The sequence below is a fragment of the Ovis canadensis genome, chromosome 14 (genome assembly GCF_042477335.2).
Source record: "Ovis canadensis isolate MfBH-ARS-UI-01 breed Bighorn chromosome 14, ARS-UI_OviCan_v2, whole genome shotgun sequence".
Taxonomy (NCBI): Eukaryota; Metazoa; Chordata; class Mammalia; order Artiodactyla; family Bovidae; genus Ovis; species Ovis canadensis.
This window is the reverse complement of record NC_091258.1, coordinates 38,640,191-38,665,590: the sequence shown is the minus strand read 5'-3', so window position 1 is coordinate 38,665,590 and position 25,400 is coordinate 38,640,191. Positions and strand designations below refer to the sequence as shown.

Sequence of the window (25,400 nt, the reverse complement as noted above, 5' to 3'; positions counted from 1 at the left end):
CCAGCAACGTCACACGGCACCGGGGCCCTCACTCAGGTCTCCTGGCTGCCAGCTGCAAGCCTTCTCCGAAACCCTGCTCTCTGCTCCTGGGGTCTTGGACAGCTGCCATGGGCTGTATGGAAATTCCCTACACAACAGGAAACTGCTTCAAAGATATTTATTATAATATTTTACAGACTAAGTTCACTAATAATCCTGCAATGAGTGCTGTTTTAACATGACACAGGGCCTGGGACCACATCTCTGGCCAGGCTGAGCACCAGCAGGCACCTGTCTCAGGTGAGGCAGCCTGCCCAGGGGGTTTCCAGGTGCAATGACTCAGGACACTGGAGCATGAAAGGGCAGCATGGAACCCACAGGCCTGTGCTGTGCTGTGGGGGAGCTGCCACCTGGGGTGGCCTCAGATCCGGACTCTGACTTGGGAGCCCCAGAGGCAGGTTAAGACATGGTCAAAGTGATGTGTTGGGTTTCCATGATTTGAATGCTTGAGTGAGTGTTGCGTTTTTCAGTCCCACAGCTATGGTGCCAAAAGGCATCAGGAGGCCTGGCCTGGCATTAGGAACTGAAGAAGTGGCCCAACCCTGGGCTACACCTGTGTTGCCCAGTGCCCTGTGGTTCCCAGGTGGCTGTGGTAGTGTTGCAGAGTCCTTTGGCGCTTTCTCGTTGACACCCTGTTCCATGGATGGCACCTTGTACGTTTCAAAGCCCTTTAAATATATCCATGGGTTTTCTTCCAGGTATTGTAGCTTACAGCCCTTCTTGCTCACCGGCGCTGGTTTAGACCTGTCAGGTTCTTGAGCTGACAAGAGGATGGAAACAGAGAGTGATGAGACCTGGCCCTGCCCCCAGGACTCCAATGGCGAAGACAGATTTCCGAGGCAGCCTGTGGGGCTATGATACGGAGATCTGATGTACCAGGGTCCCAGGCATAAGTTTTGTCTTCATGCCAGTAACAAACAGAGGTGAGATATTTGGAATCTAGAGATTGGGACTGAACCACTGCCAGTCCTAAGATTAGCTTCCCCAGTTTAAGGCTACAAAACTACTTGGGGTGAGTGACGTGCGTGAGGATCATGGGGCTAGAGCCAGCTGGGCAGGGACGAGCTGGGCGGTACTCACCGTCACTGCTGCGCCCATGAGTCCTTGCACCAGGGCCTCTCCGGTGGACTTGACCTAGAAGGAGTCAGAGTCAGGTTTTCTCAGGCCCCACCACTACTCAGACGTGAGACAGGGAGGTCTGACCTGTAGGCTCACTAGCCCCTACAGGTCGAATCAAGAGGGCCCTGTGTCCTGGAAGAAGAGTCTACAGATAACACAGTAACAAAGGGACCACATGCGGCTTTTAGGGAAGGGCTGGGGTGAAGAAGAACCAGTCAGGCTCCCTGTGAAGGCCCCTGGGACTGTCAGCTGAGGCCCAAGGGGACCAAGAGAGCAGACAGGTGACAAGTTTGGCCCAAGAGGACAGAGCGCTTAGTGAGGAAGCTTCCCAGATGCTGAGCCCCGAGCTACCTGCTTGGCAGTGTGGCCCATGTTCATTGCATCGCTGATTCGGTTTTCCAGAAAGCGCCAGGTATCTTCAAAGTCTGGGGAGGAGTCCTGCATCATCACCAGCTCAGTGGTGTTGTAGATGCCAGCCAACACCACTCGGCGGGTGTACCAGTTAAACTGCAAAGGAACCCATCCAGGGGGATAGGTCACCACTGTTGCTGCAGGCTGGGGGAAGTCTGAGTGATTCCTACCCAAAGCCCCTGGCACTCCTGGGCTCCTTCCTAATTTCCTCTTTCCCTCACAGATACACGTGGCCCTCTGGACAATGTGGCTGTTCCCAAACTAGGCTGGGTGTCAGAATCACCTGGGAGATTGAAAATGCAGGCTCCTGGGCCCAACCTCTTAGAGCTCAGTCAGCAGGTCTGAAGTTAAGTGCCAGGATCTAGATGTTTATTAAACATCCCACGTAATTTTGCTACATCCACTCAGCTTTGAACCCACCAGTGAAAAGCCCAAGTCTCCGGACATCTAGGTATTTCCCTGGTGGCTCAGACAGTAAAGAACCTGCCTGCAGTACAGGAGACCCAGGTTCAATTCTTAGGTTGGGAAGATCCCCTGGAGAAGGGTATGGCTACCCACTTCAGTATTCTTGCTTGGAGAATTCTGTGGACACAGGGAGCCTGGAGGGCTACAGTCCACGGGCTTACAAAGATCTCATGTAATTTTCAGGCTTCCCTGGTGGCTCAGATGGTAAAGAATCTGCCTGCAATGCTGGAGACCCAGATTTGATCCCTGGTTAGGGAAGATTTCCTGCAGAAAGGAATGGCTATCCACTCCAGTATTCTTGCCTAGAGAACTCCATGGACAGAGGACCCTGGCATGCTACAGTCCTTGGGGTCTAAGTTCCAGAGAGGCTCTGTGATCAGGCAGTTGTGACCAAACCTTGTGTCATCCATCAGCGATGTGAGGGCTTGAGGCAGCGTCAGGGACAGACTGGAACACCTGGGAGGAGCTGAGAGTTCAGGTCCTTCAGCAACTTCTGGCTGTGGCTATCCTGGCCAATCGCTCTTCAGAGCACTAGCTTGGCTGCTTCCTGTTTTACCTCCCTGATTTCTGGGCTTTCTAATTTCATTTTCCAACCATCTCTGTTGGTGGTATATTCCCATATGAGAGAAGTTTATTAAAGCACTTTGTTAGAACTGTGGTGGAAGCATCTCTCTGCCTCCCATCCTGGATCTCACCAAGTACCATCGCATATTAACTTCTTTTATGAAGGTGTATATATATACATGTGTATATACATTTTAAATTTTCTACCAGAAATATGATAGTATTAACAAGTCAGATTCTTTCCGGCTGCGTGTTTAGAGGCTTATTGATCTCTGAGCAAAGCAGGCCAAGATGGGGTGTAGGGAGGGAGTTTCTTTTTAAAGCAATGTCTTAAAAAAAAAAGGCTTAGAGAACGTCTCTACAGCATCTTTAAAAAAAAAAAATCAGTCTCATAAAAGACATACACTGAGGAAGTCTGCCACAGAATGTAAATTTTAGGAGGCTGAGGGGGAAATGATTATAAAACGGCAGCCCAATCAGCCCTCTGATGCCGTGTGTCACACTCTGGGGGGAAGGAGCACTGATGTGTGGATATAGCACTGGTCCCTGAATGAAGATGACCTAGAGGCTACTGTGGCTTGTTGAGGGACCCTCCTCACACATTAAACTCTCCTTCCTAAGATGAGAATGACTCTGGAGTCCCCCTGAAGGGATGTGTGATCAAAGAAATTTCACAAACTTCTGGAGGAAATGCTTAATGCAGCCGTCCCCACCCTCTGCGGGCCTGAGGAGAGCACTCACGTCAGTGGACTGGTCCCCAGCGTAATGCCACATGTCATCCACCATGCTGGTCAGGAGGTTCAGGCTGGGTGGGATGTTGTGAGGGAGCATGAGGATGCTGAGGGCCTGGGGAGAGATGACACAGGAAGGGGCACTTGCACACTGGTAATGACAGCACCTCACTGTTCAGTAGAGATAGTAAGGGGCCTGCCCAGCCCTCCTGAGACACACCATCTCCAACCACAGCTGTGAGCTCCTGGCATCTAAGGCTCCCTCCCAACTACAGCTTATGGGAGCCGGGGCAGAGTACCCTCTGCTGCCCAGTCAGATCCTCAATCCCTGGCATGTGAACTTGGGAATGCAGCCAGCCAGGTCTAGCCTGGTATCTTTGAGTAAGGATGGAGGAGGGCACCCCCATTCTGTAACATGGAGAAAGAGGCAAGGCTAGGAGTGGAGTCTGGGGGAGGTTGCTAAGCCCCGATTCTAGGCCATCCTGGAGCCCAGGAGCATTCCTGCCCTTCATGCCCTGCTCATGATAAACTCCTTCCAGTTTTTTTTTTCCCCTAACTCAAACTGATTTCTGTTACCTGAGACCTCAAAATTCTTTCATATAAGCAGTGGCACAGCCCAGAGATGCCTCCATTAGCAGATATCAACACCGGACAGTCCAAGGGTTGTCACTTTACCAACTCTGAAACCCACTGGCTGCGGCCTTGAGAGATGTCCCCGATTGGCTGGAAAGTTATCTTTAAATAGCCCAGGAGGAAACATGCTTAATAAGAAGGCAACCAGGGCCTACTTCATGCACTTGTGCGGCTTCAAATGCAAGGTGGAATGAGTCAGTCCACGAAATCGAGCATGCGAGCACGGGCACGGGGCGGGCCTTGACTCTGGGCTAAACTCCCTCACACTCGGCCCAAAGCTGAAATTAAGTGCCCAACCATCTCCCAGCTGGGCAGCGGATACCAGCTGATCTGTGGGTTCTCTCAGTTCTGATATATATTGACTTTCTTAACCGAGAATGGCCCACATTGTGACACGCTTTGAAAAGAGGAGGAGGAAAAATGGAGCTTTAGAAAACTTGGGGAAAGCCCTTAGAATGAACACTCCAATTCTCTAAGTGTCACACTGACAAACTGAAAAGAAGTCCCACTCCCCTGAGATCTAGAATTCGAAAGGCCTGCTGATGATGACAGTCAGTAAAATCTTCTGACTTTTCTAATCTCCTTCATGGAGCCCTCCTCACCAAAAACCCAGTGATACACTCGGGCCACTAGCAGCCCACCAGGACATGATCTAGGACCAGGCCACTCACATCTCCAGGAACTGAGACACAGGCGGCTCAGAAGGCCCTCTCTTTGGCTCTCCTCAATCCGACACCTAGTGTACCAGTACACTGCGCATCCCTGGGTCTGCGGAGACTAGCAAGCTAACTTCTGAACATCATGCCAGACCTTCCGCGTGAAGGTGCTTAGAATCATATACATGAACACACTGTCACCCCAGGGCCTGGATGTGGGTGGACCGTGTACCCGGGGCCAATGCTGAATGTACGGGATCAACATTCTCAGTCTGGTTTCCACAGCATCCCTCAGGAACTTGTCTGTCTTCTTTTTCCTGGAAGAGAGAAAAGAAAAGAGAGTACCTCCGGGTCGAAGGCATGGGCTCAGTGCTACCCCATCTACTCGGTTCTAGCAGGGATGGTTCCACCAGCTAGAACGAGACAGGCAGCTCCATTTCCGTCCCATCGGAGCAGCTGGGCTGCTCAGCGCTACTCTGCAGGCTCTGCTTGGACTGGCCTCCTGGGGACAGCTGGTGGGGCCTGAGTCCTCCCATCCTTAGCTGCTACCCCGAGCAATGATGCTGTGGGACTTACTCTGCCTGGCCCAGCTGTACCAGCTTCTGCTCCTCCTCCAGGACACGGGTGAGCCGAGCATTGCACTGGGTCATGAAATGCAGGATCAGCTCACTGCCGTCATTCCCAAACATGCTGGCGGCTGCACTGGAGAGACCCAGGGACTACAGAGGGGGAGAGGGAAAACAGGGAAGTGGCGGGCTGGTGCAGTGGCCACTGGCTGCCTGTCCATCACTAGCACCTCTTCTCCTGGCACCAGCAGCTTGGCTTTCAGTGGGACACCCCCACTCCTCATTCTTGGTCCATGTGATCTGGGAGAAGCTGAGCACTCATCCCTCGATACTCCATCAGGCCCCCAGGTGTGATGCAAAGCAGGGGATCCAGGCCTGCACGTGTGGAGTTCACAGCACCTAGTTCTAGGACATGCACATGACCAAATCTAGTCCTACAAGGCCGCCTCTGGAATTCTGCTAGTACCGACAGGGAAGAGGGACTCTCTCTCCTCTGGGGTTGCTGACTCTCTCAACTCAAGGGAAGCCCCTGCTGAGAATGAAGCTCACGGAGGGGAAAGCAAAGCAGATACACCATGGAGACAGCTCCCAGCAGCACAAGATAAGAACGCTGAGCCAGAGCCACTTTCAGACTTTTCTGTTATTAAATGAGCTGAAACACTCTACGTCTTGCTTGAGCCAGTTCAGAGTTGAGTTCTAACACTTGTAACCTAGAATTGCAACTGCTGTGAAAAGGGGCTTGGAAAAAGTGCTATCTTTCTAGCTCACTTAACCTAAATCTCTTGGAAAGTAGGTCTCTCAGTTATTAAAAAAAAAAAACAACACAAACTTTTATTACTGAGTTGTTAGGGAGTTATTTAACAAAGTCACAGAGACCTTTTATTACTCCTGATAAACAACAGTCACTGAGAGGCTACGGTAGGAAGAACCCTGATGACAGCAGGGACAGAGGACAGAAAGAAACAAAGAGACTTAAAAAATCCCCACCATTGGGAGTCGGGAAGGAATTCTCCCCTGGCGGAAGTGCCCAGACTTTCTGGGCTTCATTGGCAGGACAATGGTAAAGAATCTGCCTGCCAGTGCAGGAGAACAGGGTGAGAGCTATTCTCTGTAGGTGCCACCTTGAGGATACCTTAATGTTCTCTTTATCCTTCCGGCTACCTGGTTACCAACGTCACATCTAGTTAACAATGCTTCGTGTTAAATTCTCTCTATTCGAGTGATTTCTTCTGACTGACACACTCCCTGAAAGACCAACTCCGCTTCTCAGAATCTGTCCTGAAGAAACCAACCAGAAATATACTTAATTATGTCATACACATAGGTTTATAATACTAAAAAAAAAAATTAGAAACAACCCAAATGTTTATCAATTGAGTTCAAGTAAATACAACAGGTATTATGCAGCCGTATGAACAGAGATATGCAGAGTAGTGGGGTTGGGGGGGGAAGCCAGGTAACCATAGAATAATCAGTTGAATCAGATTTTCCCAAACAGTCCTGTTCCATTTCTGTTCTCTACAGGTGCTACATCTTTCTCTAATGATTCTCTCAAACTTCCCCTGCCACCTCCAAATCTTTGTCTCTTACCACTTTTTCCTAACTTCAGGTTCATGAGACAACCACGCCTACTTCAGAGAAAACAGAAGCCATTCCCTGGGAACCCAAAAGATTCTTCTAGAAATGAAATCTGCAGCTGTCTTCTCCAGCTTTGCCCCTAATACATCGAAGGCCAGTCTTTCCACCTGTTTTTTGGACTTCATAAGTCTTGCCTTCAAGGAACCTCACATTTTTAATTTTGCCATTTCTCCTGTATCTTTACCATCACCCGTGTTTCTGCATCCTCCGGCTCTAACTTCCATCCCATGTCCCCCGCTCGTACACCAGCTCCCCTCTACCCCTCCCAGCCACACGCCTCTCCATTTCCTTACCCTCCGCTCACTCCTCAACCCACCCCGTTACTGCTGACCTGCACTCCCCTCCAACGGCTGCTACTGCAGTCACCGATGTCTAGTAGCTCCGTCCACATGTTGCTGCTTGACCTCCAGAGCCAGGCTCCTCCACCTCAGTCTCCTTTGCCACTCTACCCCACTAGTCAAGGCTATGGTTTTTCCAGTGGTCAGGTATGGATGTGAGAGTTGGACTGTGAACAAAGCTGAGCACTTAAGAACTGATGCTTTTGAACTGTGGTGTTGGAGAAGACTCTCGAAAGTCCCTTGGACTGCAAGGAGATCCAACCAGTCCATTCTGAAGGAGATCAACCCTAGGATTTCTTTGGAGGGAATGATGCTGAAGCTGAAACTCCAGTACTTTGGCCACCTCATGCGAAGAGTTGACTCATTGGAAAAGACTCTGATGCTGGGAGGGATGGGGGCAGGAGGAGAAGGGGACGACAGAGGATGAGATGGCTGGATGGCATCACTGACTCGATGGACGTGAGTCTGGGGGAACTCCAGGAGTTGGTGATGGACAGGGAGGCCTGGCGTGCTGCGATTCATGGGGTCGCAAAGAGTCGGACACAACTGAGTGACTGAACTGAACTGAACTGCTTCACCCACCCTTCAATGTCAGCAGTCCCCAAGAACCTAGACTCCTCTCTCTTTTCACATGACACTCCTGGCACACTCACACTCGTGCCACCCGAGGCAATCTCACTCACGCCCTCGGTTTACCGATCGCATCCATATACTCTAGTCCAGGCAGCTCCTCCAGTTTCAGGCCTGTATGCTCGAGGTTTCCCACTGGCTGACCCAAAGATCCCTCAGACACAATAAAGCTCAGGACTGTACCCACGATCCTTCCCTAAACCTGGGCTTCTTCAGGGGCCCTAATCTTAGAAAACGGCACGGCCACGTACCCACACATGCAAACCGACAGGCAACTCCGTCACTCCCTCCTATGTCATTCTACCACCCGTCTCCGTGTTTACTGCACTGTTCTAGGTCAGAAAGCCCTCCTCTCTCCCGCATGACTGGCAGCAGGCCCCAGTGACTTGCTCTGCCTCTTTCTTTCATCCAGCAGCCAAAATGATGATTTTTGAAATGTTAAATTTAATCCCACATCTTCTGTATCTCCAGGTGGGGCTAGTGGAAAATAATCCACCTGCCAATGCAGGAGATGCAGGTTTGATCTCTGGGTTGGGAAGAGCCCCTGGAGCAGGAAATGGCAGCCCATTCCAGAATTCTTGCCTAGAAAATTCCAGGGACAGAAAAGCCTGGTGGCTACAGTTCATGGGGTCACAAAGAGTCAGACACGACTGAGCACATATCTCCAATTATTCTTAGGACAAAAGACATTGTAACTCTTCAACGTGACCTTTGGATCTTGTCTGACTTGGCCTCAACTGACCCTTCCCCAGCCTCACTCAGCTCAGATCTCTTCCATCACACTACCTATGATCTGCCTTTAGAACCTAACTCCCAAGATCCAAATACATGGTATATTCTTTTTATATTAAAAAATAATCTAAAAATAAAGCCATTTCTACTCTACAGAAGGAAAATAAGCAAAACCAGGATATCTGATAGCAGTGAGGGGTTCCTGGACTCTGAGCTGGGCTGGAAGAGTGTGAGGCCCTCTGCTCTGGCCAGTATGACTCCCTCCAGCTGATCCTGGCCAGGCTGCCCTGCCCACACCCATACACACCTGGGCTCCTTCTGCAATGGCCTCTGCCGTCCAGCCGTGGGCGGGCACGAACTCCAGGGCTGCGGTCAGGATGCGGTGCTGCAGCTGCTCCTCACTCTCGTAGTCCTCCTCCTCCTCCCCGCCCTGGTCGGTGTACCTGAGACAGACAGGAGGACAGAGTCCTCACCCTCCTCTCACCACCTCCTGCCGAGCGACGCAAAATGTGCCCGGCCAGAAACCACAGGCGCTGTGCCTCCTCTCAGCGCATGTTGGGAGGACATTTACTTACGTGTCAGTATCAGTGTGTGAGTGCCAACAGAGCAAAAATCACATCATCCCTCACCTCCCAAAGAGTCACCGAGAGAAAGGAACCAGAGAGCAAGGAGGTCACGCGATAGGAAGGGACACGCTCTCGCAGAACCCTGGATATCCCAGTCTATAGCCTCACGGCACCGTTTCTTTATCTAGATTTGCACCAAACTGTAATCCACGAGGACAGGGGCAATGGTGACATTATTCACAGGGCCTGGCACAAAGACGACCCTCTGAACTGAAGTGAAGAGGACATTCACTGAGAAACCAGAAAACCGACTGGGAACACTCTCATTTCAGAGCTAGAGGAGCTTCTCAGGGGCAGGATTAAGTAAACAGAACATATCTAATGGAGACGGAAATTATTATCTCCTTTCTGCCAGGCAATTTGGCCCCACAAATCTGAACAAAATTCATAAGGTGCATAACTTTGACTCAGTGCTCCCACTGCTGATAAAATCACACACTTGATCACACCATTTTTCGTGATGTAAATGAAATCTAAATATCCATCAATAAAAGGTCAAATAAATTTTGGTACTGCCATTTGGTGGAATATTAGACAACCATTAAAATCATACAATCTGTGAAAAGACATTAAAGATGTCCTGCTGAGTGAAAAAATAGGCTCTGGAACAACAGGTATAGTATACAGTGTAATTAATCATTTATAATATACACAGCCCTATATATGAAACTTGCTTAGAGAAATATCTAAAAGGATAATCACAAAAACGTTAAGAGTTATTCCTTGGTTTGTGATTTGTGGTAATTTTTTTGTTTCATTTTTGTGAACGTCTTTGTATTATTCAGAACATTTTAGAATGTATGGGCACCATTTTCATACAATAAACAAATAAGTTCTTTCCAAAGATAGTTCTGAAAATGATGAAAGGTGTGAAGAGGGTGGAGAGGAGAAAGGAAGGAGAAGCAGATTAAAGTACCAGGCGCTTAAAGTGGACAAAATGGGTGGACAGGTGTTCTGATGCCTACCTGGGGGGTGAACGCAGAGCCTCTGGATTGGGTTCCTCTGCGCCCTGCGCCTCAGACTGTTGCTGAGAAGAGGGCGGGGGTTGATTCTTCTGCTGATCCGAAGATCTTAGCTGCATAGCTGAAGCATGGAAGGCAGGTGGTGCCAGGGCTGGTCGGCAGCGGGACACTGAAACAGAACCTGAGCTGATCAGTCAAGGACGCTCTTTGACTCAAAAGCAGACCCTTTGAGACCCAGAGTGGTAGGAGGGATGGAAGAAAAGCAGAGGAAAGCCAGAACCAAGTGCTGGATCCTAGACAAAAATCTTAGGTAAATTGGGAGCCTTCTGACATGATGTGGTGGCAAAAGCATAAACCAGGAGAACACCTCTCTTCTAGGCATGTTTCCATCATTTGTTAGGTTAATGGACAAAGAGCATGACTTTAAAATATGCAAATTAAGAGAAATAATCTCTATTTACTCAATGAGAATGCTGTGAGGCTCAAACAAAAAATGAAAGTGACTTAAAAATGTTACATATTTGTATATCATAGCAAGAGCACTGGATTAGCAATTAGGTCTGAGTACCAATTCCCTAGTGTTTATGGGGTGTCTGTTTTCTCATCTGCAATACTGCAACAGCCCCATTTACTTTACTTTTAAAAGGTACAGTACTGTGTTCACTAAGGAAAGGCTAATACTACTTTCTTCTTTCCCAGCATTTATACAAAAAAGTTCAAACACACAGACAAGTGGAAAGAACTGTGGCATGAATGCCTGTATATCCACTACCTAAGTTCTACACAGCTATCCATCACACTCATCCTACATTAATCTATTTCTTGATGCATTTGTCGCAGACTTCAGCATTATTTCTAAACATTTCAGCACACACATCCTTAACTAGAGTTAAAATTTTTAATTTTCTTTTATTGAGGTGACATTTATATTCACCTGTTTCAAATTTTTCACTCTAGTCTTGCCTGTCCGAGAATTTCATCTATATAGAATCATACCGTAGGTTCTGTGTATGTATGACTTTTTTTTTTTGCCCAGAGTATCTTTTAGATTGATTCATATTTTTGTGTAGGTCAGTAGGTTGTTACTTTTTTACTGCTCAGTAGTATTCCATTAAGAAATACTATTCTGTTGGGCTGTTTCCGTGTTGGCTATTATAAATAAAGGTGCTATGAACATACTTGTTCAAATCTTGTTGTGGACATATGCCTTCATTTCTGTTGGGTAAATATCTAGGAGATTTTCTGGGTCACAGGCATTATTTGTTCTTCTACTGAATATAGTTTGGAGTTATGTATAAAACAGCACTCACTAAAGAAAAAAAAAAAATCTATGGACCACCTCAGAAAACAATGATTTTTAAAAGAAACACAGCATGGGATGGGTGAAAATATCAATTATTTTGGTATATGCACAGAAAAAAATGGAGCAAATATTCATAAAACTTTGAAAAGGGTCTGGGAGATCCCAAAGCAATATTGCAGAACCACTGCAGTCCAGGAGATTTCAGGTGGACTACAGGAGAATACCGGAGAAGACAATGGCACCCCACTCCAGTACTCTTGCCTGGAAAATCCCATGGATGGAGGAGCCTGGTAGGCTGCAGTCCATGGGGTCACTAGGAGTTGGACACAACTGAGGGACTTCATTTTCACTTTTCACTTTCATGCATTGGAGAAGGAAATGGCAACCCACTTCAGTGTTCTTGCCTGGAGAATCCCAGGGACGGGGGAGCCTGGTGAGCTGCCATCTGTGGGGTCGCACAGAGTCGGACACGACTGAAGTGAGTTAGCAACAGGAGAATACAAAAGAACATTATTTCATCAGTTATATACTTATATATGTTAATACATAATTTACTTATGGGAGGTGACATTTGTTTTCCATTTATGGTAGAGATATAAAGGTCAATATTTTTATAAAATCAGATGTATATAAACAAAACTACTGACTATATGGCGGCAAAGGTGATACGCAGATATTGAAGAATTACTGAAGTGGTGGGGAAATGACTGACTTAGGAAAAAGTATTAATAGACGAGGGGCTCTCTGTGGCTGTTTCCTGTGATCAGGGCCCAGGGATTTGACAACGGAGTCAAGAAACTTGGGCGAGTGTGCCAGTCTGCAACGGACGAGCTGTGTGATCTTGGGCACCCACAGCCCTCTCCGTCTACTCCGTGAAATGGGAATGACAGGCCCCTCCCTGATGCTCTTGCTCCTCACAGGTCGAGAACGTGGTCAGAAGCCAACCAGGCGACCACTTCAAGCCCGGGGCGCCCGCGCAAGCCGTTATGCCCTTCACCTCACCTTGCTCTCGAGCCGCCCCGAGGCTTCTTCAGCCCCTCACCCAGACCAGGTCGGTTCCCCCCACCCGACCCCTTCCCTCCCCTCTCCCGGGCTCGGCCGCCCCCTCACCGGGCAGGCACCGCAGCTGAAGGAGCCTCCAGCCCGCCCGGCGTAGGGCGCCAGAAAACGCCGCCGTCGCCGCCATCTTGGAATCGGGCACGCCGCCTACGGCAACGCGATGGCAGCGCTGAGTGGCCACTTCCGCCCGCCCCAGCGCAGCGGGAGTTTCCGCCTCTCGCGAGAGGCGCGAGGTGTGGAGCCGGTGGATGCGGAGAAGCCGGGAGCGAGCTCAGGGCGGCAGGTGAGCGCTCTTCTGGTGGTCCGTGAGCTCGATCTTCCCCAACAGTCCCCTCCCGACCCATTCTCTCCTCTACATCGGCTCTTTTCCCATTTCCAGCCCCGTCCTTCGGCGGAAACGTGGCCGTGGCCACCTCCCTGAGGACCACAGCTGGGTTTCGCCCGGAGGAAGCCGGTGTGAGGGGCCGGGCTGGCCCTGTCTCCCCCGGGGCCCTTGAAGTGGTGGCTTCGGCCCTTTCCGGGCTCCCTGTCTCCCGCGCAGCCGGACCCAGCCTGAGGCCCGGGGGACAGCGCTGCGCGCGGCTGAGACCCACTTCTGCTAGTAGCAAGCTGTTATGACCTTGAGTCTCCGTCCCTCTTTACAAACATCGGGGAAGCTGCAGTTTCCGTCTTGGGGGTTCCCTGGAGCCCCAGGTTGTAAATTTGAACCTGTGTCTTCCCCGAACCTCCAAGGTGTTGAGTTGGTATAATTGAGTATTCCTAAACTTGCCAGGTTGGAAAAGCCATCAGGATGCTTGTTAGTAAATTGGATCCGGAGATCTTTCTCCTGGAGAATCGATTCAATACCTCTGAATGTACCCCTGGAATCTTATTTTAACGTGCCTCCGGGTGGTTTCGATGATCTGCAAGTTTGGGAAAGGCTGGTATTCTCACATTGAGTGCCAAGCTCTGCATGACTCAGGGAGGTCATGGACTAGGCACTGAACAGAAATGTAAATACGGAGGGCCTCACTGGGAAATTAATCAACAAGGAAGGCTTCATAATAGTCGAAAGAAGTAAATGATTTTGGGGGCTAGAGATAACGGAGGGCAGGAGCTAAGCATGCCATTCTGTAAATTTTGTGCAGTTAGACCCTTTTCTCTTTTGCATCTTTGCAACTTTAATCTTTTCAGTTAGCTTATCAACTCTAGTCTTTTCAATTGCCTCTTCTCCCCTGTGTGAGTGTGGGGGAAGCCTCCCTTTAAGCCAGAACTACTCCCCAGGTGTTAAAATTTCAGATCCATATTTCCAGACTTTGGTAAAGCCCTACTGATCTCTCCATGAGGTTTTGTTTTCTGTCCACTCATCTTGGAGCGAATCTCTCTTGTGGAAAATCTAGCATTTGCCTGGAGACAAAGTTGTCCATTTCTTTTCCTTTGAGTTTACTACTTCCTTAGAGATTATCACCTTTTTTCTGTGTGTGTGTTTCAGTTTATTTGAATTAAAAATTTCCTGATAACTGTCAGTATTCTCAGAATTTTTTTAATACATATGACTTGAAAGGATTTGATCCTTGATTTGAACTGAAATTCACACTTCAATCTTTTTTTTTTCAATTCTTCCCCTCCCCCATCCTTAAAGGAAGCCAAATGCCTCAAGATTTGATGTTTACAGGTGTCTTAAAAATAAGTGAATCTCCAGAAGTTGTTCTCAGATAAATCCATTGACGCTACAGTGACTTCTACTCTACCATTTTAATGAAACTGGGGCTCTGAGTCACACTTCCAAGTATGTTGACTTAGGTGCCAGACATTTTTTCCTTACGTCTTTTTAGAAAAAACATTGACAACAACATAAATCTCTGATGATGAATAACATCACACTTTCGCTTTTAGATATTTAAAAGAACACTGTGTCCCATTTTATTCGGAAAATGCTGACCACAAATGGTGGCTGTGTCTTGTTTTTTGAGGGTTAATGTTTAATAAATGTATTTTATGAGCTCCTTGTTGCCATAGAAGATTAGTTTCGGGGGATATGGAACACAGAGCACTTTCCAGTCTTCTAATTTACAGACACAATCCCACTGGAGTACTGTATAAGATGTCATAAAGTATGGCTCTCATATTGTGTAATTTTAACAATGAAAAAGCAGCTTCACATCTCTCCTTGGGGAGTCCTCCCAGCTGGCAAGGCTGAGGAGGAACAAGATTTTATAGGACTGTTTGAAGCAAAGGCAAATAAACTGGCCCCGGAGAAGTGGAGGCTCAGAGTTCTCTGAGAACATTATTTTATTGAGCTTTATGTGCCAGGCCCTGCTGAGTGCTTTGCATATTTTTATCTTCTTATTTACCTCTTGCCACCGCCCTGCAAAATTTAAGATCATTATTCCTATTTTATTAATGAGAAAAGAGAGAGGCTAATCACAGATCCATGGTTATGTAGCCAATGAATAGAAGATCTAGTGCTAGACAGAACCCCAGTTCATCTCTGTTGGAAACCTGTGCTCTATAAAACTCTACCTCCATTAAGATTGCTGAAAAGGTCTAGAGATCTGGCCTTCTGCGTTTCTCTTGCTAATGAGTAGCCTTTGGCCCCTCGGTTCTTGCATGAGGGTTTTTCTGTGAGTACAGTGCAAGGTTGTATAGTGGGAAGGGATCTTTTTCCATGGCCCCAAGGGAGAACTTGTTTCAGCATCATTCTAGAAACAGGTCGTTTATTTCTTATAACTTCATGCCCAGCAGTCCATATTCCTGTCTTTCGCAGTCAGTTCTTAAATGTGAGATCCCAAGTTGCTCACTTGAAAGACTTGTAGGGTTCTTTCTCAACATCATGTTACAGTTGAGAGCGTAAAGTTTCAGTTCTTGATTGTGTGCTTTTTAGGGATTAAAAAAACCACAGTGTAGTGAATAAGGAATCCTGTTTGTCTGATAACACTTGGCATCCTTTTACTGCACCTCGAAGGCAGGTTAGGATAATAAAGGTATTCCACAAGGAAAGAATCACATAAAAGGCATGATGGAGTGAAAAATGCCAGGATTTTCCATTGAACAAGGGGAGGCAGGAGATACAGGTAGAGCACCTGGAGATTACAGAGCACCTGGATCCAGGAGACTGAGGAGATTTGACTTTGCTCGAGAAAATAAAAGCCTTAGTAACTCCTTTAGAAGATGAACGACAAAATCAAAAGTACTACCATATTTAAGGATGCCTGGCTAACCTCAGCATGTTTTAATAGGCTGAAAGGCAAATCATTTGAAGGGAACATTTTGAAAGAAGGAAGAGTGTGTGTGCCTGGCTTAAGTTCGGTCCCGGAATGTTTGTGCTGACATAATTGTTACTGGGTTAGCCACCTCTCAGAAGACAGAAGTGTTCTGCTTAAGACTGATCCACGCATGACCTGTCTCCTACAGCTTCTGTCTTCATGTCATTTGATAGAGCTGTCTGCAGGCAGGGACTCAGCGTCATTAATGTTTAAGAAAGAAAGAGGGAACTAAGTAGACTGCTCTCTTGCTGGCCTGAGTGCATCGTGAGGACACTGTATACTCGTCTGAGTATCAAGTCAAAGAAAAAGTTGACTCTGATGGGAGGAAATTTCCATAGGTTGAAAGCATGGGTTTTACAGTCATACAGACTGGGATTCAAATCCCAGCTCTTTTTTTATCCACACAACAGTTAACCAGTTATGTGACCTGGGCAAAATCAACAGCTTGTGTCCTGACTAAAATGGGAGTATTACCTAGTTTAAGGTTATGCTTGGGTTCAGTTGAGATAACGTATATTAAATGCTTTGAAGAGTTTGGCTAATATTAATTGTTAAGGAAAGACATGGTAGATACCATTGATCACTGCAGAGTCAGTGGAATTGAATTTTCATATCTTGATGAATGGGGAAATATCATTATTCAATTTGCTAAATTTACATATGTTGTCTCTTTTTTAAAACATCTCAGCTTGTGGTTAGGATATGGCAGCCAACTTATTTGCCTCCCTTGCTGAGTCATACTTCTGCTTAATTAATGTCCTGTGTGTTTTATATTCTGTTCAAGCTGAGTTTTCATATCAAAGAGAAAATAATCGTTGTGCCTTCAACCTCCTTACTTGACTCCCCAGTCAGAATTCTCACCGAGGAAGCCACCTGCCATGTTTGGGAATGTTGGGGTTATGAAACCTTGGATAATGGGTTTGTTTAATCACACTCTGCTATCTACAGTGAGATTTTCTAATGGGAGGTCAAAATTAGGTATAATTCTAATCATTCCATGTTTGTCTCTGCTCAGTCTTGACTCTTTTTTGGTCCATACCTTTTACGTCCACAGCACTGCAGAAATGGCAGATTTTGGGATCTCGGCTGGCCAGTTTGTGGCAGTGATCTGGGATAAGTCATCCCCGGTGGAGGCTCTGAAAGATCTGGTGGATAAGCTTCAAGCCTTAACTGGCGATGAGGGCCGAGTGTCTGTGGAAAATATCAACCAGCTGCTGCAGTGTAAGTACCTGCGCAGGTTGTCTTTCAGGGCAGACAGTTATGGTGGGGGTGATGCTTTCCTGTCGTTCCTTGATGGCTGGGTTTTTGTTTCAGGTGGCACATGCTAATAGTTGTTTCAGTTGAGGTATAGTGGACTTAGATACAGCTGATGATCTGTATAAGCCAGGTCTTATTTCTTATGACTTCATGCTTAGCCGTTCGGTTGTGTCCAACTCTTTGTGACCCTTTGGACTGTAGCCTACCAGGCTCCTCTGTCCATGGAATTCTCCAGGCAAGAATACTGGAGTGGGTTGCCCTTTCCTTGATCTTTGCCATTTCCAAGATTTCCAGGGGATCTTCCTGACCCAGGGATTGAACCCACGTCTCCTGCATTGCAGGCAGGTTCTTTACTCATTGAACCTGTTTCACATCTTTTTCTTTTAAAGCTTGTTTTTCATCCACCTTCTTTTTTTACTTTTTCTCCTGAGCATGTAAAAGAAGTTAGTATGACTGAGGGAGAGCAAGCGTCCTTGCCCCACTTGCTAGTAACGGTGGTATAATAGCATTTGCAGAACAGGTAGGTGTTTATTTTATGGGGCCACGCATGTAGCTTTTGTGGGGGCTTGGTCAACGGCTTCTGGGGCCCAAGTGACCACTAATTAGAGTCTTCCTTCTTTTCAGCTGCCCACAAAGAATCTAGCTTTGACATTGTTTTGTCGGGTGTAATTCCTGGAAGCACCACTCTGCACAGTGCTGAGATCTTGGCCGAGATGGCCCGGATTCTTCGGCCTGGTGGATGTCTTTTTCTGAAGGAACCAGTAGAGACAGCTGTAGGTAAGGAGATCTTCACTTAAAAGACCAGATCTTCACTTGAAAGACCCACTTAAACCCTAAGATTTAACAGGGTTGAATCTTAGGTATGTTCTCTGCATCTCTCTGAGTAGCAGGTATCATTTGGAGATCAATATTCCTATACAAAACCGTATCCTTAGGGATAAGTTATTGTAAAACTCTGAACCACACATCCGAATAAATTGTGATCTTTGACCCGTTAGTTGTAAAATAGAAGGAACTGCTCATCTGAAAACGGCTGGATCCTTCAACAGGTGAATGGTTTAACCGGTACATCCGCACAATGGAAAACTATGCAGCAGTGAAAAGGAACAAACGCTTGCCACATGCAGCAGTTTGGATGAGTCTCACGGGAATCGTGCTGCATGAAAGAAATCCAGTCTCCAAAGCTTACATGCTGTATGATTCCATTCACAGAACATTCTTGAAATAACAAAGTTATAGTGACAGGGAACAGGGTGGCCATTGTCAGCAGTTAGGATCAGGAGGGAAGGGTGTTCATGAGGCTATAAAGGGGGTAGTATGAGGGTTCCTTGTGGTGATGAAGACTATACACACACACACAAGTGTATGTAAAAGTGGTGAAATTGGGATAAGCTCTGTGGACTATATTATTACACAAGTGACAGTTTCCCAGCCTTCGTACTATATAATAACTGTATAAGATACTACCATGGGGAGGTGAGGGGAAGGGTCCTCTGAACCTCCCTGAACTTTTTAAAAATTTACTATACATCTATAGTATTTCAAACTCAAAAATTAAAATATAGTCCAAGAGTGATGAGGTAAGTATTGATTCATGTGAAACTAAAGACAGAATCCAAGAAATAAAAACCTTAAAAAATTTTTTTTGCTTAGTAGTAAAGCTGTCAGAGTCATTTTAGAGTTTTAGCATTTTAGACTTTCTATCAAAATGTGATGCATTATTTCATCAAATATGATAATAGAAATGAAAGTATTTTGAAGCATACAGAGGTGTTTATGTGGAAACACAAACTTGTGATGTTAGGAGCAGATATAGCCTTCTTTGTCAGGAGGTAAACCCTGAGTGGCTAAAAACAGTGTCTTACCAGAACCATACAAAGATACTTGTATACAGTTTCTAATCCTCTTTCTCAGTCATTATCCAGCAGCCTCTGTAAGGTTAAGTATTTCTCAGAAACAGAGAGTGATAAACAATAATAAAGGATTTATTGTATAGGAGCACTTTGAACAACCAAAAGGATTTCTCTAATTAAAATATTATCATTAAAATATATATATATACATATTTATATTATATATAAATATATTTATATTCTATTGAACAGAATAGGTTATTATTATTTTAATGCCCTGTTGACTAGGATAGAGCCTTTATAATTTTTCTTGCATTGGCCTATAAAGCTACTAATTGGGGTTTTCCTCTTAGCAGTTAACAGTAGCAAAGTGAGGACGGCATCTAAGCTGTGTTCAGCTCTGACTCTTTCTGGTCTTGTGGAAATAAAAGAGGTATGTTTATAGATGACCTTCTTCGCTGGGAATTTAAGCCTTGGGTGACTAAACCCAATATATCTTTGTCAGATGATACACAGAGAATCTGGGAGAAATAACAACCCTGAAGGTGAGGTGAGCAGTGTCAGTTAGACTAGCAAACAAGTTGAGAAGATACCTGATGCCTTGAAGGACAAGACCTCTAAAATCAACCTCTTCTGGAGAGACTCAGCTTGGGCCCATGTGGGTTGGGCCATTTTCTGGTCTTAGTACTGGTGGTGACGCCTGAGGCAGAAAGGGAGCAACACATCCTTAATGGATGCAAGTCTTAGGCCCACGTGGAAGGCAGTCGCCTGTAATTATCACACAATTATTACACAACTCTTACACAGTTATTTTCCTCAGCTTTTTGGTGGAAAGCTGGAATAGGTTGGAGGGGAAATCCTTTTCTGACAATTCAGTAGAAATATTAACATTAAATAGAGGTATTCATGGTTCTGCATTCTTCTCCTATGCCGAAATGTTCTTGTGTGAGAGGTAGGTGTTATATCACAATAGTTGTTATGCTTGGATCTGTACATGGCCGCCGGCCTCAGTTTCTTTATACTTTCCCTTTTTTATTTTCCTTTTTAGTTAAAGTTCTTCCATTCTTTTACTCTAAATTACGTGATGTTCATAAAACTTCAGTTAAGACCAAAGAATTTAAAGTGGCATCTCAGACCTTGCTTACGCTTCCCTCCCTAGAGGAAGCCACCAATACAGTTTTTGGTGTGGCTGTTCAGACACTTTATGTATTTACAAGAGTGTTGTGTGTGTGTGTCTACACATTGTTAATGTAAATCAAGTCACATCACACATTGTTCAGTCACTAGCTCTTTTCCCCACCTTCAGATACACTCTACATGTATCCATATCAGTGTGTTCCCCACTTGCTTATTAATGATGGAACAACATTCAGTGGTATAAATGGACTATGATTTTTGTGGTCATTCATTCCTTAATTGTTGGACGCAGAGGTGGTACCCCCTTTCTGTTTTTCCTACCTTTACTGCCTGCTGCTGCGTCTCAAGGAACATAAAAAGCATTTCCCCCTTGGTTCACTTTCTCTACTACATATTTCACTTCTAGCCTCTTTATCGTGGGCATGCTTACCCACTGTAGGCTTTGATCCTATTCAACACACCCAGTTCATCTTGATAATTATAATTATTATAGTCCCCACAAGGCCTTGCACAGCGCCTGTACCCAGTAGACAGCTACCTGATAAATACTTTCAAACTCTCCATGGAATGGGCTAACTGTAAACATGTAGACTAGTTATGCTCTGGAGCACGTGAGGCATGAGCCCTTGTCTGTGATTTCCCACTGTCGTGTGCTTCCTCCAGACGCGAGCATTTGACATCCGTGGGGGGACGTGGTACCGTGTCACACTGTGGAAGGACTGTGATGTGCCCTGATCCTCTGATGTCTTGAATTCCAGCTACAGCGCGAGTCCTTGAGCCCTGAGGAGATTCAGTCTGTCCGAGAGCACCTGGGTTACCACAGCGACAGTCTGCTCTCTGTGCAGATCACAGGCAAAAAGCCCAACTTTGAAGTGGGCTCTTCTAGTCAACTTAACCTTTCTACTGCCAAGAAGTTTTCCGGTGAGATGGCCTAGGGACATGTCTATCTGAGTGGCTTAGGAGGTCCTATTAGAAACCGAGCCAGAGATCTGAGTGAGGTGGTGAGAACTTTATAGAATCAGCTCCTTCCTTAGTTTCTCTCATTTCCAAATAGAAGGATGCTTCATGTACTGCTGTCCTGGGCATATTCATAATCCGAAACTGAAGTGGCACGTAGATATTACCTAGTTCAGTCCCTCCTCCTGCACCAGAGGATGCTGAGGCCTCCAGGTTCCAGAGTTCTGAGTCCTGTAGCTTCATTAGCTAATGAAGTCTTTCCAGACCCCAGAATCATGACACTTACCCTCTGAAGACCTCCCAGGGGCAGTCATGGCAGATAAGTGCCCTGTTCCTCTTCCCGTGTGTCCTTTTCTCGGTGCCACTGAAGTCAGCTTTTCTTTCTTTGAGGATTTTAAGACACTTATAAAAATAGCTCTTCTGTTTAGAAAATTACACCCAGTCCTTTGTTATCATTCTCACCCTCCCTATCACTTTCTTTTAATGCCCAGGTTGAGAAAAATTGTCCCAGCTGTGAGGTAGACAGAAATGTACAAGTACATTCACACTGCTGTGTTTTGGCTGTCCAGCCTGAATCTTCAGGAAATTCTTTGGCATCCTAACCTTTGGGTTCACAGTTCCAGAGCAGCTAGGGTCTGCTTAGATGGCCTGCCCTGTGGGGGTCTGAGCACCTAGTTGTGACAGTGATCACAGGGAGCACACTTTGCCCCCCAAGCCCCCTTCATGAGCCAGCCCACACTGAAGCCCCCGGAAAGGGAATCAGGAGGTGTAACTGTCACTGATTTGTTCTTGAACTACCACCATCAGCTCCAGAGCCTGTTTTCTTGTCTATAACAGGTTTACATGAGACCAAAGCTTTGCTATTCGTAATGCTTTTTGGCACACTTTCTCATTTAATCTGCAAATCTCCTGCTGAGGGTATAGGGAATACTATTAAGCCCCATGCTCTAGGGATTGAAACTAAGAGGAGGAGGAGAAAGCAAGCTGGAGTGGAAGTTTAAAGCGTTAGGCAGACTATGTCTGTGTGTATTTGTGGCTGTATGGAACTGGCCCAAGTATGTAAATCTGTTTCCTTGTAAGATTAGGATGACAGATAACTTTCCTCATGAGGTGGTTAACAAGACTAAACCAGATAACATATGTAAAGTGTTAAATATCTGGCACAAAGCAAGTGCTTAACAAAGGATGACTTTTCTTACCATAAAGTGATGGGTCCTTTGTAAGGGGTTGAGCCGGGCTTTGAGCCCAAGTCTTTTGACTCCCAGTCCAGTGTGTTCCCTGCACAACCTTAAAGGAAAGCACTTAATATGTGTGTGGACCTTGTTTCCGGCTGCTTTTCTGGAGCTCGTTTTCTTTTATTGGTTGAACTCAGGGAAGCCTGCTGTGGACCCTGCAGCTGCCAAGCTCTGGACCCTCTCGGCCAATGATATGGAGGATGAGAGCGTGGTGAGTCAGCTCTGTGGTCACCTGATGGCTTTCTTTTAGGCTTCCCTCAGCTCAGTTGGTAAAGAATCTGCCTGCAATGCAAGAGACCCCAGTTTGACTCCTGGGTTGGGAAGATCTGCTAGAGAAGGAATAGGCTACCCACTCCAGTATTCTTGGGCTTCCCTTGTGGCTCAGCTGGTAAAGAATCTGACTGCAATGCAGGAGACCTGGGTTTGATCCCTGGGTTGGGAAGATCCCTTGGAGAAGGGAAAGGCTACACATTCCACTATTCTGTCCTGGAGAATTGCATGAACTGTGTAGCCCATGGGGTTGCAAATAGTCGGACACAACTGAGCGACATTCATGTTGGGTAGGAGTGGTCATAGTTTGGAATGGACCCTGAATTCGTAAGTGTGAAAGCATTTAAAGCCCAGCCTTGTGGTGGTGCCTGACACTGGTGTTTTTTTTGACTCGGAAACTCCACATTGATGGCCTATTACATTTCCTTTTCAGCATCTTTCCCCACAGATTTTCTTGTTCTCACTTCATGTGATATACTGAAGACTCTTGTAGGCATGTGTAAACCTAAAAAGAGTTTGTCAGCTAAAATATTTTTTGTCTTCTCCATCTGGGCAAGATACCAAATGCTCTCTGTCTTAAAATCTCAGATCTGTGCTTTCTATAATAAAATGCTTCATTTCTACAACTATAGAGGTCAGTGGTAAGCAAAATAGATGATGGTTTGTGTCCTCATAGAACTTGCAGATTAATTGTCCTCACAAATTACCCAAGTGTATATATTATTATTGCCTTTGCCCTGAAATTATATGGAAAATAGTCCATCCCCTTTTCTTGTGTGACAGCCCTTATATTCCCTGTTCTTCCTGCTCCCTTCTTCCCACCCTCCACACACATACTCTCTTCATATCATAAATGAGTTCCCAGGCCCCTCACAACCCAGTACAGCTTCCATGCCCGCAGTTTACTTGCTGTGTGGGCGGCTTGGGTGCGATGATCAACCCTGGGTAGGACGGTGGACGCCTTCTGACACACAGGGGTGAACTGCTGCTGTGGCCCGTGACCACATCAGCTGTTCATCAGCAGAGACCACAACTGTGTCATTCATGGCCTCCAACATTCTCCAGGATCTTATCGACTCAGATGAACTGCTGGATGCGGAAGATCTGAAGAAGCCAGACCCAGCTTCCTTGCGGGCCCCTTCCTGTGGGGAAGGGAAAAAGAGGAAAGCCTGCAAGAACTGGTAAGCCTTGGGGTGCGCCGCGGCCACCTCACTGCTGCCAGCCGCTTCTGACTCTCAAAGAATCACTGTATTTTACAATTACTAAAACATACCTTATTGGAAAGTGTCAGATGTATAGAAGAGTGTACTAAACAGGTACGTTTTAAAGAATACTAAGAACGAACACCCAGGTACTGACCACCCAGGTTAAGAATTGGGAACCTTAGACCTTGCCTCCGCTGGCTTCCTCAGCCGCATCTCTCTTATCTCCTCCCAAGAGGCTACATTCTCCCAAGTTTGGGCTCCTTCTTCCTGACTTTTTTCATAGATTACTGTCTCCGTGTGAAATATCTCTGTGTGAAATCTCCAAACAATACCTTATTGAGTTGTGGAGCCCAAATCTGACTAGGCCAGGAAAGGTCCATGTTTGGATCTGTAAAGGCTCAAGGGGAAGAGAGGTCTGTCAAGGATTTGGGTGGCAGGAAATCTCACTCATCAGCTCCTGACTTCCCCCAGCACCTGTGGCCTCGCAGAAGAACTGGAAAAAGAGAAGTCAAGGGACCAGATAAGCTCCCAGCCCAAGTCAGCTTGTGGAAATGTGAGTATCTGGATGGTTACTCAGTATTCACAAAGGACTAAAGCATACACAGGCCAACTCCAGCTTTATAGAAGCTACTGCCCAAGTATTGTAACAATAGGGGGACATGCGAGACTGTCTCCAGGGAGTAGTGGGAAGACGGGTGATCGCCTGAGTGTGTAGCACGCTCAGGCCCATAGGGAGACAGGTGCCTGTCATTTCTTTTATCTGGCCCCTTTCTTTCTGCTTCACATGGGGCCTGAAGCTACCTAACCATTTGGTATGTGTGGCTATCATTTGAACTGCTGAGAATCCAGAAGTACGTCCAGCTAAGGAACTTTCTCTAGACCTTTGTCTTTCATGAAATCAGAGCTCTTAAAGACTCTCAGTCTGCGGGTCTCAGCTGGACGTACAGACACTCCCGCTCATTCTCTCCACGCTGCTGTGGCCATATTATGGTATTATCTTCCAGCCCATATCTCCGGGAGGGCTGACACTCAGCTTCTCACTAATGGGGCACTTCTTTCAACAGTGCTACCTGGGCGATGCTTTCCGCTGTGCCAGCTGCCCCTACCTCGGGATGCCAGCCTTCAAACCTGGGGAGAAGGTGCTCCTGAGTGACAGCAACCTCCACGACGCCTAGGAGGGCCTGGCCTGGGGCACACCTGCTCCTCCGCCAGCTCCCGCCCCTCACATCCCACCACATGGTTCCCCCCATCTCCTCTGACTTAGGTCCCTGGCGGGGAGGGTGATCAGGGGACAGAGTGGAGCTGGCCGGGGCGCAGTGGTGTGGAGTGCTGCCACAGGTCAAGACCAAGTTATCCTGGGGCCCTGCCACTTGAGTGGGGACCTCCTTCACCCAGTGTTAGGTGAACGGTGCTCATCTCCAATAGGCCCCTCTCCCTATGTCAGAGTGCTGACTGACACTCTCGGATCCCGCCACCCTTGAGTATTGACACTGACAGGGAGGGCCCTGTCTCATTCTAAGCTCTGCAGTGGCGCCCACAGCTTATCTCCCAGAGTTGGTGGTTTATTCACTACGCAGTTTTTGGTGATGTGAGGTGAGGGTCTTGTGACCTCAGAGCACCGAGGGAATCACTCATGGGGTTGCCGTGATCATGTCCAGTGTCCTGCTCCCTCCACTCCTCTCCCCCCACCCATGTGTTAATGTGTTACATCTGTGTCCTATTTCATTTCTGATCATCAGCAGGTATTAAAATTTATGTACTTATGCGTA

The 25,400-nt window shown here is 46.7% G+C and overlaps 2 protein-coding genes across 3 annotated transcripts; one reads left to right on the top strand and one right to left on the bottom strand.

Moving 5' to 3' along the window:
• Nucleotides 1-141: 141 nt before the first annotated feature.
• On the bottom strand, nucleotides 142-12,794 carry COQ9 (coenzyme Q9). The gene is made up of 9 exons (XM_069552847.1): nucleotides 12,524-12,794; nucleotides 10,114-10,279; nucleotides 8,830-8,965; nucleotides 5,195-5,337; nucleotides 4,851-4,935; nucleotides 3,340-3,444; nucleotides 1,510-1,665; nucleotides 1,120-1,173; nucleotides 142-799 (listed from the first exon to the last, which is right to left on the bottom strand). Exons 1-9 carry the CDS (start codon nucleotides 12,597-12,599, stop codon nucleotides 764-766), a joined length of 957 nt encoding a protein of 318 aa, XP_069408948.1. The 5' UTR covers nucleotides 12,600-12,794; the 3' UTR covers nucleotides 142-763.
• CIAPIN1 (cytokine induced apoptosis inhibitor 1) lies at nucleotides 12,627-25,400 on the top strand. 2 transcript variants are annotated; one of them, XM_069552846.1, is made up of 9 exons: nucleotides 12,627-12,755; nucleotides 16,772-16,938; nucleotides 17,599-17,751; nucleotides 19,184-19,260; nucleotides 20,723-20,885; nucleotides 22,294-22,367; nucleotides 23,492-23,607; nucleotides 24,103-24,184; nucleotides 24,696-25,400. In XM_069552846.1, exons 1-9 carry the CDS (start codon nucleotides 12,721-12,723, stop codon nucleotides 24,804-24,806), a joined length of 978 nt encoding a protein of 325 aa, XP_069408947.1. In that variant the 5' UTR covers nucleotides 12,627-12,720; the 3' UTR covers nucleotides 24,807-25,400. The 2 variants fall into 2 exon arrangements, with proteins under 2 accessions (XP_069408947.1, XP_069408946.1); XM_069552845.1 differs by having other exon boundaries at nucleotides 12,657-12,755; nucleotides 19,181-19,260.